This window comes from Temnothorax curvispinosus, unplaced genomic scaffold (genome assembly GCF_003070985.1).
Source record: "Temnothorax curvispinosus isolate PA1 unplaced genomic scaffold, ASM307098v1 QBEX01016800.1, whole genome shotgun sequence".
Classification (NCBI taxonomy): Eukaryota; Metazoa; Arthropoda; class Insecta; order Hymenoptera; family Formicidae; genus Temnothorax; species Temnothorax curvispinosus.
In genome coordinates this window covers 927420-942859 of record NW_020226580.1, presented here as the reverse complement: position 1 = coordinate 942859, position 15440 = coordinate 927420, and the positions used below count along the sequence as shown (strand labels likewise).

General features: G+C 41.7%; 2 protein-coding genes across 5 annotated transcripts in view; one reads left to right on the top strand and one right to left on the bottom strand.

The window, feature by feature from the left end:
- Positions 1-15440, bottom strand: part of LOC112467009 — a 324735-nt gene that overhangs the window by 3304 nt on the left and 305991 nt on the right. Inside the window, exons 10-15 of one of the 4 annotated variants that reach the window (XR_003042205.1) lie at positions 5376-5588; positions 3500-5143; positions 2661-2909; positions 1721-2176; positions 818-1093; positions 73-388 (exon numbers count right to left, since the gene is read on the bottom strand). Coding sequence is in view for 3 of the 4 variants with exons in the window: in XM_025035429.1 (XP_024891197.1) it covers positions 73-342; positions 818-1093; positions 1721-2176; positions 2661-2909; positions 3500-5143; positions 5376-5588 (3108 nt within the window). In the remaining variant the exon portion in view is untranslated. Of the gene's footprint in view, positions 1-72; positions 389-817; positions 1094-1720; positions 2189-2660; positions 2910-3499; positions 5144-5375; positions 5589-15440 lie in introns of those variants that run through there. The other 3 variants (XM_025035429.1, XM_025035430.1, XM_025035431.1) reach the window with 3 other exon arrangements.
- Positions 1-15440, top strand: part of LOC112467013 — a 278592-nt gene that overhangs the window by 67019 nt on the left and 196133 nt on the right. The gene's annotated exons all lie outside the window — the stretch shown is intronic.

The following is a 15440-nucleotide window of genomic DNA, read 5'->3' as shown; positions in this document are numbered from 1 at the left end:
TGATGCGGCAAAATTTGAAATATCTGTACGAAAATTTTTATTCAAATATCGTTAGTAGAGGCCGATACTTACGATTGTAGTCCCAGCGGGTGTCGGGTACCATGAGGCGCCTCTTAGCGTCACGTAGCTCCATCCTAAGAAGGCGCTGGCGCAGGCGTAGGTTGTGTATCCTGGACGTCGTTCCACGTGGATTCGAGCGCACCCGTGCGCGTCTGTCCAGGATGTCTACGTCCTCGCCTGTATATGCGAGAATCGCCGACGACGCCGCGGGCGGCCCCGGCTGAGCCCGGCAGTGGGCCCGCGACCGCCGAGGCCCGCACCCTGCCGCCCGCTGTTCCACCGCTGAAACACCCGCACAACGTCGAAGTTAGAACCCCCAGTGCGCCACCTGAGGAGAATCATCGTACGGCAGGATCGTTTTAGAGGGCTTGCGTTATCTTTTCTTAGGGATGTGAAAGAGCTCTCGACCAATGTTTTCGTGCTTTGCGTACATGAGCGGAGTTAGGTAGAAAACAGAGTGGAGTTACGTCAAGTTAAAGTAAGATAAATAACGATCGATGGAGCAGCAAGGTTTCCATACCAAGCGCGTAGCCGGAATACTCGATTGACCGCATGTATAAAGAAGTGGATTTTTCTAGAATTGTCTACTATATTTTATTTTCAATATAAATTTTATTGAATTTTTGTTTCAATTTTATTTTAGAAAAGTAGATTAATTTATTTTCTAATATGCACTGTGTCGCAAAGTAACTTTTGTAGTCGTGACGTCAATCGCACTTTTTTTTTAACGGATAGCCAAAAGATATTTGTCAATTACCTTGATGTTCCTGTAACGCGCCAGTCTGTCGGGATGAGTCGCTGGCGATGCTGCTCGTCTCGCTGTCTCTAACGATACTGTCGTAACCGGAGCTCTCGGCACGATGTCTGGACAGTGTAGCCGGCGACAGCTTGGTCGCCCGCGGCGTTGTGTCCGCGCCGGAATCGGAGCCCTCCTTGTTTAGACCGAACGAGGAACCAAGACTAAGAATCTTGCGTTGCATTCGTCCGGAGGACGGCGCCGGAGACTGCATTGGTAGCTGCAAGGGCGTACCTCCTGAAATATAAATAAATTGCAGTGCAGTTTACTGCATGCCGTTAACCCTAGCGAACACCACACTGTGTTTAGCACCTCTACCTATTGTAGCCATACGTCTACTAAACGGCAGATGAGGCCGTTGCTGCTGCGCAGCATGGGGAATCGTAGAGAGAGAACAAAAGTTTATTTACCTTATCACTTCGATTCCCTAAAGCTCCTTACACAATGCGAGGCGATAGCGATAGTGATAGCGAGAGAGACAAAATTGCCGACAAAGCTACAGCATTGAGATACACGGCTTCCGATAGGTGTAAAATCTTGTCGCTATCGCTATCACTATCGCCTCGCATGGTGTAAGGGGGCTTAACTTTCACTATATTGTAGAAACTGCGGGCATTTTTAAAATAAACATAGGGTGCCCAGTGTGGTGTCCTAAGATTAACATCAAGGGAATGCAGTGTCGATTTATTTTAATTATTTCATCATTTTAATTATTTAAAAAGGAAAATTTATTGAAGTGTGCGATTTTGTCACTTATATATAAAGGATGCTATAATTTAAATCTGCGTTGACGTCTCTAATTAACGTGAATCTTCAAAAAGATGTAAAAGCATCTAAAAAAAATATCTTGGAGTAAATTCGTACCTTGAATCTTCAAATCTTCCTCGATATCGGACTTTCCCGTGACCGTTCTCTCGGATCTCTCGGCAGCCGTAAACAGCTTCTTTGCCTCAATGTACTCCTCCTCGGGATCCGAGCCGGATGCTCCGTTTCCGGGTATCCTTTCGATCTCCTCCTTTAGATTAGGATTCGACGCACCGTCCGGATGCCTCAGACTGGAGATATTACAGTCACCCAGTTTACCACAGTACCTTCTAGGACTGGCGAGGTGGGCGACACTGCTGGGGTACCAGTAAGAGGCCGTGGCCGGCCTAGACATGCTCTGACGACAATTATCGCAGATCTTCTCCTGATCGGGTTTGCCGGCTATGTATGCAGGTTCGCTGTATATGCTGCCATGATTGCTCGCGTTGTCGTTGAACAAGACATCCGAAAGGGATAAAGACTGACAGCGAGACGGCGGACGGAAGACGGTCGCTGCTGGAATTTGTCCTGCGTTAATGTTATACTGGATGTAGACCGCAGATAGCTAGCTGTAGTGCCTTGATTAGAATTAATTACTTTTTATAGAAACGATTTTTCGTCCCTAATCGAGTAATCATGATTTTAATTCTTTTATTTGAAGTATTGCAATTTTGTTGTATTTCGGAAATCTCAATCGGATTTCTCAGATCTACTTGTCAATCGTCAATAGAATCAGAGTGCAAAAGCATTATCGTTTGAGCAAAACTGTTTTAGAACTATGTTAAAATTTCGTAGAAATCATTTTTAACGTATCACGACGAACATGTAAGAGATTACAAAGCTCATGTATGACGCGAATAATCCTGACGAGCGAATAGATAGAAAACGTCCATCTCCGGGAGGATTTGACATCGCGGGCAGTAAAGGATATTTGTCCGTCTTTCTTTTTGTCTCTTTTTGTCCCCGCGTGGCTGACTGAACATTCAATCGCGAAACTTACATGGAGCGTCTCGCACGTTGACGGTGGAGGAATTTTCCCTCTGGTAAGTTACAGAGTTGGAAACGTTGGCGAGCGCGAGTTTGCTTTGGTAGAGCTCGTGAAGGCGGGCCAACTGATCGAACTTGTGCCTGGTCTCTTGCTCGAGAAAGTCTTCGTGGTCGAAGTACGGTCTGGGCAGAACACCCGCGGCGACCGGCGGTGGATAATGCGGTCTGTATCTCTCCGTGTCCGACATCACCGACATTGAGTCTGAAAATGATTTTGTCTGTCTCATATCTCTTACTCGTCTAAGTTCATATACCTTGCCGCGCAAGAAGCCGCCCGATGGATAAGAACGATGGAAAAAAATAATACTAGGCAGCTGTCTGCTTTGGTTTCGAGAAATGGGGGCAACAACGTGTAATTGCATCGGGGTTTCTCTCTTCGAAGGAAGTGAATTATTGTTTTCTACCGCATGGCCTATTACGTGCTTTTAGTCGAAAAGTCGATTTCGCGCGATGATGTCAGGAATAGTTTTTCGTAGAAGTTTGTTCAAGTGCTCGTTACGGAAGCAATCGCAGGGAGACGAAAGTTTAAGTAGTTGTACGTGAAAGAAAAACATTTACAAAAGTTATTATATTGACTTGGTCAAAATTACACCTTATAATAAATTTAACTACTCGGTCTTCGCATATTAAAAGTACGCAGCAAATGTTTATTCTAAAGTATAATCAATATTGAAATATGAGTAGTTGAGAAATTGACTGTTTTAAAAAAGAATATACATGAATAAATGCAAATTTTTTAATTGACTGTTTTAAAAAAAATATATACATGAATAAATGCAAATTTTTACTTACCTGTGAAAGTTGATACCACAGTGAGATTCTCTTGGCTAAGAATCCTTAGAGGATGTTCTTCCTGATCGCTTTCGGGTAACGGATTCTCACCCATGCAGAGCGCAATGTCCTCCTCGGTCACCTGAAGACACGAGTCTTGCATAGGTACTGGCTCCAAATCTTCCACTTCAACGATCTCCAAAATTTCGTCCTCGGAGGACAACGAGTGTCTGGAGGGTAGAACAATGTCCTTGTGCGACAGATTCAGACTTTCCATGGATACCTCTCGGCTGACACCGTTGCTAAGTGGTTCAATCAGCGGCAGCGGAGGTGGTACGACAATTTCTTCATCGTCATCTTCGTCGTCCGGCAGATCGAGTTTCCCTTTTTCGATGCTGTCATCCATCACCGGGCTAGCCGTCAGATCTAATCCTGAATCCGTATTAGACTTGACGTTAAGTAGATTCAGCTTGGCACTCAGTTTTTCGGTTATGTCCTCGATTTCGTTCGCTTTCAAACTATCGCTCTCCACGGTAGACAACGACGTATCGTCGTCGTCCGCGCCGCCGCAGGTTTTAAACTGAGTCAGCTCCTTGAACTGGCCGGATGACTGGCCGGAGGACATCTTCGACGACTCGAGTCGCGGCGTGGCGTGTTTCGTCCGTTGTATTTGAGACGATTGATTTTCCACCCACTTTCTGATCATGCTCTTCTTGTGACTGTCCATGAAACCGTAACCGGAGGAATGCTGATGCGCGTGCAGTTGCAGTGCCGGCGAGCCGGTCAGTTGCATTGGTCCATCGATCCATGTTTCTCGTTTGTGATGAGAATCCTTCAGCATATGTCTCGCCTCCGCGACCTTCGACTTCGAGATCCTCGGTCCGTCTATCCACTGCTCGTCGGACCCGCCACTCGGCGCTGCTACCGGTATCTTACTGCTAGGTGAATCGTTGACTTTGGACGCCGAAGCGCTTTTCGACGAGGAGTTTTTCCTGGCCGGACTCGCTTTCGGCGTTGCGCTATGCGCCGGCGAGGTCTGCTTCGACGCGGTCTGCGTCAACGTCTTCACTGTCTTCGAGGACTTGTGAGCCGGACTGCGCTCCTCCGGAATCTTGCTCGGTCTTTCGGCGGCGGAACCGCGAAGCACTCTGCCCATCGCGCAACGATTATCACCCGAATTTAAGCTGGGTATGTAGACGGGCGGATGCTCGCCGTCAGTAGCATCGTCGGCGCTCGGCCCAACGTAGATCACGGTGTCGGCCGACAGATCGCTCGAACTCGGATCGCACTCGCTATTTTGTCGAGCCGCTTCCTCGCCGGAACTGCCGCCGCTTCCGGTACCCTGCGTGTTGCTGCCGACAAACTTGATTTTTCGGCGCCGCATCCGATGGATCCTCGACGCCAATTGAACGGTGGTCAATGTCTCGGCGTAGTGCTGGGCGTTGGGTGACACGTGAGCTATCATGGCCGCGTGACAAGTCAGAGAGCCGAGGCACTCTTTCAGCAGTTGAGTCAGCTTGTGCTCCTTGTACGGTAAGTGCTTCTGGCCGTTGAAGATCGCGAGCAGAATGTTGCCCAGACCGGAGAGGGGAATTCCACCCGAGGATTTCCCGCGCTCCGAGTTTCCCAGATCCATTAAATGTAACCGGCTTCTACCACCGGCAACTGCGCAGTCGAGGAAGCGTTTATTTTGAATATCATGCGTATAAAGCGAGAGGAAATGCGAGAAAATAACGCAAATATCATGTATATACTTGAACTCCGAAATAACGAAGGGGAATGCGTGTAATCAGCGTTTGAAATGCTACAGAGTAATCTCTTTTCCAAAGGGTACACGTTCCCGCGTCTTCAGACGGAAAGCGAAATAGCGATAGGATTTCGAGATGGAATTATTTACCTCCACCCTTGCCAGCGACGCTGTACTGGTACACGTGCAGCGTGTAAAGCATATGCGCGTCGCCGTCCTCCCGTTGACGACCGGCGACCGCCGCGTCGAGATAGAATGCCGCGCGTTCCGCCGTCGGCGCGCGGAGCTCGCTGTGCTGCTGCAATTGAAGAGTACCAAACAGCGGATCGTCTCTGAGGTACACGGCCGGCGATTGTTCCGAGTCTGGGAATAAAAGAACCGCCGGTGTTACGTAATGTTTATCTCGCATTTTTACGTCTCGTACAATACAATACGTCGCCAAGAAGATACGATGCGAATTTCACAGCGAATTCCTTTACATAATCTCGTATCTGTCGCAGACATAATTTTATTTTCGCCACATACCGGAAAAATTCTTCAAGTTAATACGATAAAACTTTTAATATTTTATTATTGACATTTTTTTCATCTCGTAATATAAATGTGTTCTAGATGTACGTGCTACGCTCGCGCGTGTATGTGCGCCTATCTTTTATCATGTTATATTAGCGATACGACGTGAGAGTATATAGCTATCTATAATATTTCAACAATAAAGAAATAATGAAACCCAAGCTCTCTTGGCTTTGCTGCTTCAAACAGATGCATTCCGTGTGTGCGTTCTGTTCCAAGTTCACGTAAGCTCCCTAACACATTCTCCGTTTATTTGATTCCATTATTTGGCGGAAAAATAATATCTGCGAAGGACAGGGCGACATGGGGATCGAGATGCAGGTGCGCACTACTCGGAGCAGTAAATCGGTCGAAGCGAGGCTCGAGATATCCACGGGATGCCTCGTCCTGAATTACGACGTCGATAAAACGTTGGAAGATACGTGGCAAGAGATACCTATACGTTTCGCTATCGTGCTTTATCATGCATTCCGTATCCGCGCTGGGGACGGTCGATAGGCGGGCCTATATGCGAATAATCAACGTAATGCGAAACATAACGGTAAATAGTGATCAGCGTAAAAGGGCAATTACGAAGTTGGTGAGATACGGGCCCGTGGATCAGGTGATCAGACAAAACAACCTTTCTATTGTTGTTGCTTTGTCGTGCGAATAAAACAGTCTGGTAGTAAAAGAGACACAGTTAAAAGGATAGTTAGAACTCCGACAAAGAGTTCTAAGAAGATCCCGAAGAAAGCACTGCGAACTGTTAGTTATTTCAAGTTGAACACGATGGTGAATATCGCGATCGCTAATGCGAAATAATAAAATAAATTGAATAAGAATAAAGAAACCATAAACGAGAAATTCGATGACTCGTAGATTGTACTTCTTATGTATAACACGTGAAATTAAAACTGTAAAATTAAATTTTGATTCTCCTCGTATAGGATGTTTTATATTTCTTTTTATTTCTGTTATTTGTGATCTATTAAGGTATATCATACGTAGGGAAAACATTCTGCAATAGTGATTTTATACATAGGAGATAAATGCAAAATAAATATCTGAAATCGATATGCGCATTAAAATTCGTTCATTGTACTGGAAAGATGTTTCAAACCATAAAATATGAAACAAAGGGAAGAAAGCGGCAGTCACAAATATCTCGCTCGTATCGTACACTTTCACGTCGTTTTTCGCGCAGGAATATTTGAGACCGTATGTCCCACGCGCGAGGGTGGATTGAAAATGCAGACTAAGGATTTCCTCGCGCCGTTGCACCAGAATCCGGTAGCGATCTATAAGAATGCTCGTAAAAAGTTGCGATAGCGAATTTATGCGGATTTTCGATCAGGAAACGCCCCGCACTCTATAAGTTGGGAAAAAGTTGTGGATGAAGACGGACAAAAGTGCTATTACATTTTCGCTAGGATTATTTACTTGTGGAACAATATGAACATTTCATGGGATGTAAATACGAAAATTTGAGTAATATCGAAATTCTCGGACATAAGCGCATGCTCACAGCTAAAAAGTTCGCCTGAAAAATAGCTAGAAGGAACGTAAATATTGTTGAGAGCATGACGTTTGACAATATACTCCTTTCACGCTCCGCGAGACGTGAGAGGTCCATAAAAGCGCCAGTATACGGACGAAAATTTAATTCGAGTAATGCTTCTCGAATACCTAGCTTTATGTCCGGAAACGTGCACATTCGTCCGTCTAAAATGACTTCACCTCACCTCACCTCACAGAGTCGGACTGCACTATCCGCGCGTGTATTTTTACGTGGTCTCCTATGCACTCGGGATACTACGACTGATACGCTGGATGTCGTTTATACGGCGTTTATATACGGTATTTATACGGTGTTTAGATAACCCCCATCTCTACGTTCGCAAATTGCCAATTAGCCTTTTACTGCCAGGCGCAAACTCGTCTCCTATCACCAGGCACAACATCGTAAAGGACGCAAAGGAACGACGTTAAAGGATAAGAACGGTGCGCGGCGACATATGCCGTAGTTTATTTCCGCCGGGCCGTCTGCGACTTTTCACATCTGTTCCTGCCGGAAACCTTTTACCGTGCCTTTATACCGCGTCGAGGAAACGGCCGCAAGCCTCGCACCAAGTCCCGGCGAGCGAGTTCCATCCTGAGCTTCCGTTGAGTCATCGGCCGATTGATTTCGACTATTTCCGATCGTATTAGACGAGAGATACAGTTTGAGCTAGTTGCTTCGTTCGAGCAGTTGAGCGTGCGATGAGGGAACAAGGAGCACGCGCGAAAGCAGGAAGCAGGAGTATCCTCTAGACTTACCGGAGCCCCCTTGATTTCCGTAATTTGCGAAGTCCCGAGGAACCAACTTAACCGTAGTAGATGTTCGATAATGAAATTCGACGAGGCGTATCCGACGAAAGCGAGAGCGAGGGGAAAAGAGAGAGAGAGGAGCGACATCGGAATATTCGGGTAGATCGACGCTAGTGCGTGCCTGTTGTAGAAATTTAGATAATTCCACGGATCCCGTATACCAAAAGCCCTTAATAATAGAAGCGCGAAAGTGAGTGATAGCGCGCTAGACTTCGCGGGACTTCGTAAGAATCTGGATTAAGAGAGATATTAATATTTATGAGGCGCATGAAGTGTAGCCCGAATACGTCCGCGCGGTTTTACTGGCGGATATTTAAGTCGTTGTGATAAAGAATGGAAGAAAGTTGATAATTGTTAAAGTAGTAAGTAACACTACTTTATTGCGTTTAATAGTTAGAAATGATGTCGATACGTGGTCTTAGTTTGACTTGGGAAAATTTTTAAAAATTGATTTACGATTTATATATAACAGACACTTCTTGATATCTTCTTTGCAGAAAGATACTTCAACGCAACGTTATTATCCAATAGTTTTAAATAAATAGGAGTTAAATAAAAATATATCCATGATATATATTTATATGTAGAACAGTAACGAGTTTTATTATTACACGGTATTATACACAGTCTTGATCTCATATAAATTTCCCGATTCCTTGACCAAGGGTCGACGTAAACGACTCCGAAACAAAGCTTAAACTTCGCAACTGGAACGTGATACCCCGAAATTCACGACAGGCTACACATCGAGGTAATAATAAGGACGGGCCCCGACGGGTCTAGAAGCCGACGTTATACGGATATATGCGGCGCGTATATACACCGCTCGTGTATAATAATTCACACAGACACGAGCGTAGAAGTACGGTGCAGAAGCGCGGCATAGCAATATCCATAAAAGGGACCGGAGGATGTAATATTACCGGCATCTGTGTCCTGTGGTGCAGAAGTACCGCGAAGAAGGAGGCGACGACGACGACGAGTCCGCGACGTCGACAGTGTTACGACACGTGAAGCTCGCGCAGCGGGGAAAACGAAGAATGAAATGTGGCAAAGAAAAGTGATCTGCGAGCAGCACTTTCATCCTGGCACAGAGACGCGTAATGGATGCGGTTTCAGCTTAGAGCAATTGTTACGCCCGTTCGTGGCGTCGCGGGAGGTTCGAGAAAGGAAATGCCTCCACCCTCTCTTTCTGAATAAATCGTTTTTCGACGCGTTTCGAATACAGTTTCCGAGCCCGGGTCCCTTCGATCGTAACGGTCCTCGTCGTCGCTGGGGCAGAAAGGCAGTAAAGGAAATCTGTTTCGCCTTTCCGGACGGCCGGCTGCGCGTCGGTACGCGACTTGTTTCCCGAGTTTCGCAATATTTCCACGAGAAGTTTCTCGCCCCGAGCACGCATGACGTATCGTTATGAATCAGAGCCCCTCGGGACAGTTTCATTCGTTTGCATCATTATTAAAGGCGGTCGATATTACGTCGGGATTCAGAAGTTATTGGACAATGATAATCCTTTTACTGTTAAAGCCAACAATAGCGAATTAGATCATTAGAATGCATACGACATAACCATATTGTAAGATTATTAATATTGTAAGAAATTGAGTGATAAAGTAATTAATTTCTTTTGTAAAAGGAGTACGGATAATTCCATTGTTTTAAGTATCTTGATAAATTCTACCATTCTTTGAAATATAATCAATTGACAGGATATTACATAGAATTTGAACTGGGAATAGAATTATGCATGTACCTCTTTCTGGAACAAAGCAATTTTGTCCTTTACGGTTTAATAACGTCTTAGGGGTTTCAGACAGTTTAATATCCTGAAACACTTTCATTTCATGGACTCTCCAGAGAGACAAGTGACATCACGGTCATTGACACGAGTTTCTTAAAGTCTCCCTTCAACGATACGGAATATAAAATTTGTATTATATAACGTGACTCTCCCGAGAAATTGATGTTTATAATAATTCTAATTTAATTGAAATTTGTCATATTGCTCGTAAACAGTTCAGGGTGAATGTACATATCTATCATACGAGAAAATATAAAGTGCGTAGATAACTGATCAGGTGAATACATAACGTCGTCTAGTAATATTCGACAGATGATAACTCGAAGAGTATGTTTCACGTTAAAGTATCATACATCACTCAAAGTATTCTTGTTTCTCCGTTCACTTTACTACGTAAGAGTGCATTATAGAGACACGCCACGACCGGCTTTTTTCCGAAAGTGTCAAGATTGATATATCGACTGCAGAGGGACCTTCTCGTCCCTGCACGAGAATAAGGCAATGCCCGATTCACAAGACACCAAGCGTGTTCATATGCAATGTCGCGGGTCTTTTGGCGACGAAGAAGAAGAGGCGGAGGGAGAGCAGAAGAAAATTAACGAACCTTCGGATAGCGTATTAAAGTAGAAGGAGTCGGTGTTCATTGGGACTCATTGGGAGTGGCGAGGGACGAGGTCTACATGCTTGGCGTATCTATATACATTTGCTAAAATAAGTACTACTAAACCTTTCCCGGAAACACAGTAGACGAACGACGCTGATATGAGAGCGACATGAAAGGATTAATGAAAGTTCAACGGTGCCGTCATCTCGCTGCTAACGCAGCAAATTATTGATCGTCACCGAAATCAGACGACGCGTAAGGGATCTCGAAGAAACACTTCTCCAGAGAGACACGATTGGTCTTTTCGTAGGAACATTCGTCTTTCATTTTCGTAAAACATTTTCGTTTAGTCGTTAACTTTATTTTTCTGCTGGCGGGAAGTCTCGAGAAAACTTTTAATGTAAACTGCACTTTTGATTTAATGCCGCGGATTTATCGCTTCTTCCTTTGAAAAATCAACAACATAGTTCCCAACTTGCTTTATTTGTTCGTTATATTCACAGTTGGATATTTTATTAAAGATTTTTTTATCTTCTACTTTATCGTTTCAATTTTGCTCACATCAGGGCGTCTGCATTACATGTACTTATATTAAACTGTAGGTTTTAATTTCTTTAGACTATTATAAGATTTTAATTTCCACAAATTGTATATTTATCATTATTTTGGCACGTTTAACAATTGCCAAATTTAGCGTATCTTTCTCCGTCATGAGATAATTCACCGCAAGCGTTTCCGTAACTTTTACGAGGGGATAGGCTGCCGGATCTATTTCGTAGCGAGCAATTAAAGAAAACCGTCGTCTTACGTACCGGGTGGCTTCCGAGTGAATGGTGCTGGGCAATGGACCGTGGCCGACTTCTCCCGTAGGGAAGGAAAACTTACGGCCATTTCGGGAACGACACGCCTTCCTTGCTCTGCCACTCGGCACTTTAACGGCGCACGCCTTTTGTAGCTCATTGTCAGGTATATGGCAAGTTGCCAGTTATCATAGTGATGATTTTAAGTCTGTCATATAAAATTGTAATTCTGAAATGTTATTAAGCCGAATTCTAATGGTTAAAAAATTTAGTTTGAATAAAATAACACGGGAAGTTACAACAAACTGATTTAATTATAATATATTCCATCTAAGATATGTATCTTTTGGTCACTAATGAAACTATATAAGGATAAATATTTCTGGTAGTGAAATAATTTTAAAAATTAATGCAAATATTTACGGAATAATTTAGTGTAAAATTAATCGAAAATATATATAAATAGAGTGGATATACTATAGCTATCATTTATCTCGATTTATGACATATCGCTCTGCTATAGTGCATCGTGATTGTTATTCATAGCTTTAGTTTGATCGAAATCCAGGAAACAAGGGACGTAGTGACAACGCTGATAGTTTATCGAGCTGCTATACTTTCTGTGCTATCGAGTCGATGTGGTATCGCGGTTATTGGTATTGTGAGTATTCCGATCGGCGACGGTTAGCAGCCAAATTGAGTATTAACAAACAATTCGTGTAATCGTCCCCACAGGACGATAGTCGGCTTAGTGGTGAATAGTCTGAACTTCGGTTGATTTTTGAAACTAACTCTCCCTAGCATTGCGAAAAACATGACGCCCTCTGCGGTATAAATTTTAGTTTAAGATTGTTGAAATAAAAAGTTAAAGGTTGTGATTTTCATTTCTCTTTCATTATAAATATATAATTAAAAGTGATACTCTTTAAAATATATAAGAAAAAAATATTAGAGAAAATTGCTATCATAAGATTAATAGTCGAAGGATTTTTAATTATGCTTACGAAATTTTCTTAAATTATTTTATCATTGCAAGTATTCGTATTATAATACTCGTTCCTAGAGAAACTGTTTCTCTAACCAATCACCGTCTATTTCAAAGAACCTACATCGTACTCTTTCCTGGAAATAGATCGATCGCATCTTGTCGAATAGTGATTTTTCACCCAAGAAGTACACACTAAAGGGAGTATGTATGTATGTACGCATTGTGTCCTGTGCAATCAAGAAAGCGCGGAATGCAAAACGCGCGAGAAGCTTCCCTATTTCGCATCGCATCTTACATTCGACTTTTCTCCCATTCAGTTCATCCCTGCATTTTTTTGCGGTTTTTTTCCCCGTTCGCTTTGCTTTTACACGTTAAGAGCTGCGCGTGGCGGACGTTTTGTTTCTTCTCTATTATTCTCCACTCTCTTCCTTATCTCTGCGAGACCGATGTGGAAGAAATATATAAAACAATAACGGATGGTGAGAATTATCACAAGCTTTCTCTCGTCGTGAGCGGAGGAAAACGGGCGTGAAATATTCTCGATTCTCTTGTTCTGCTTGCCGCGCGCCGTTCGTTGATATGCATACGGCCGATTAAAATGAATACGATTCGAGAGAATCCTCTGTTCACCACGGGGATCGTATAGAGTGATTCAAAGTTTATCTTTCCAGTGAAAAAAATTATTAGATTATAATAGTATGCTCAATGAGAGAAAGAGGATCGGAATTGAAAAGATGGAGTACTTTTAATAATTTATAAGTCAAATTTGGCAACTTTAATATATTAAAAAACATATTATTGACAACAATATGACATATTGCTTGGATTTTTTACCAAAAGTTGATTTATAATTACAAATTATAAGAAGTACACTATTTTGGCTAATTGTAAGAGTATAGCCTTCATGAATATTTTGACGAACAGTTTTCTTGTTTTCTAGAATCAAGTAAGTCATAGTTGAGGATGTAAATAAGACTGTCTTATCTTACTATCGATGAGAGGCATACTCAGAATAAATGAATAAGATGAATAAATGATATAAAACGAATAAATAATATATAAGATGAATAAATGATATAAAATGAATAAATGATATAAAATTTCAAAATCTTACATTCCTATGTACAGTTTTCGTAATTTACTTAGTTCGTAAATATTATGGCATTTTATTTTTTTGAATGTATTTTTAACGAATTTAAAAATCGATTTAATTAAGCGTATTGATATACTATTGCGAAGAACACAAGTGAACGTTGTTTATGATTTGATGAGTGTCGCCCAATAATATAAATGTTTGGAATAGACTTAAAAAATACAGAGGGCTGATAAAATAACAGGACTCGATCTCGGGACGATCTCGAAAAGCCACGAATCCAAAGGATAACTTATGACTATGTGTAGCAAATTCTCACAAAACTGTGACAAAATGTTAGTAGCACATATAGCTATTAAACATGCGCATCAGGGAATTTAGGGTATTTTTAAAGATGTAAAAATGAGGATATAAATATTTATATAATTAATTTATAGATGCATTATAAATAAAAGTATTCTGAAAAGTTCTTTTGTCAAGATAATTATGCGCGAACGCTACTACATATGTATCTTTATCATTAATGCTAAATCATCGCTCGCAGCGTTTAATCATATATTTTTAATGTGGTGACAGTTAAAAAGTAATAATTAAAAAGTACCTCTGAATCGTCCTGTCTATTATTTTCCTGCACGGAAACAGTTTACTCCGGTTAATGATTTATATGTATATGACGAGACATTCGGACATTATTTTGTTGTCACATTGAGAGAAAATCGTTTTTATATAGACGTCGCGGACCGATATCGAATTATAATATATTTACGCGAGTGTATATTATCGGTTTTCTCTCATGCTTATGTGGTATTATGCATACGGCCGATCAATACATTCATTGGCGTGTTTATTATTTATTCCACAACGTTATTGTAAATATTTGGCTCAATTGCAAGTAACTGCTGGATGTCACGAAATAATTACGTTATTAAATAATCAGTGGCGTGATGGAAGTTATCTATAAATGCTTTTTTGAAAAGCTATTCTCTACGGCAATAATTATTTATCGTTTGTATAATAATTTTTTTTAAATAGCTGTCTGAAATTTAATATAAATCTCCATATTGAATATAATAGACTAATAAATATGCTTTTAGTAACCATTTGGTCAACTCGACATTTACACATTATTAATTCATGTACTAATGGAAAAAAGAGCACTCTGACATTTATAACATTAATATTTAGCACGCTTTTTAAATCATATTGAAGGGCTTCATAGATAGCGTACTATAACAGCGGACATAAATCAATAAAGAGCCAAGTTATTCATTTACGAACGTATTCATTTATAACACCTGGCGAGAAGAAGTAGCTTTATTCTAGTTTTAAGCTCGGTTAAGTGTTAAATATTCCACCGCAAGTTGCCTCAATTATTGCATTAGGGCGTAAGCTTAATTAAATATTCCATTGCATACAGTTAGAAGTAACAAAGGTAAACCTTTGCTCGGAGACACTCCCCTTTTCGTCGGCGGCACCCGCGTAAGATCCAGACGTCGAAAACTTTAAATAATTACCGGGCGGGGATTATCAAGTTCCCTGGGGGAAACGCGAACTTGGAGGGTACTGCTACTCGACTTAAATCTCGAGCGAAGAACGCGCTTGTAGCATCCGGCACTGGCGTAACTAATGTCCTTCCAGACTGAAAAGAGGTAGAAAAAGATACAAGAGAGAAAGAAAAAAGGTAGAAAAAAGGTACATAGAACAGTACAAAAAGGTAGAATTAAAGAGTAAGAATTGCACCAGTTTTATATTTCATTTTTCTAGCACTTATATGTTATCACACATTATTATTTGAAATATAAAAGTGTCCAAAATTATAAAATTCTATATTTTGGATGCCGAGTGAAGGGACATTCTTCTAAATGTTACGCCACTGACACGTTGAAATAAGATGCAGAAAAAGAAAAAGAACGCGCGAAAGAAGAGGAAAGACGAGATGAAGAAGGAAAGAGGAAAAGGTAGATAAAGGATAAATTTACGAAGTCGAGATAGTTCTATAGATATGAGTTA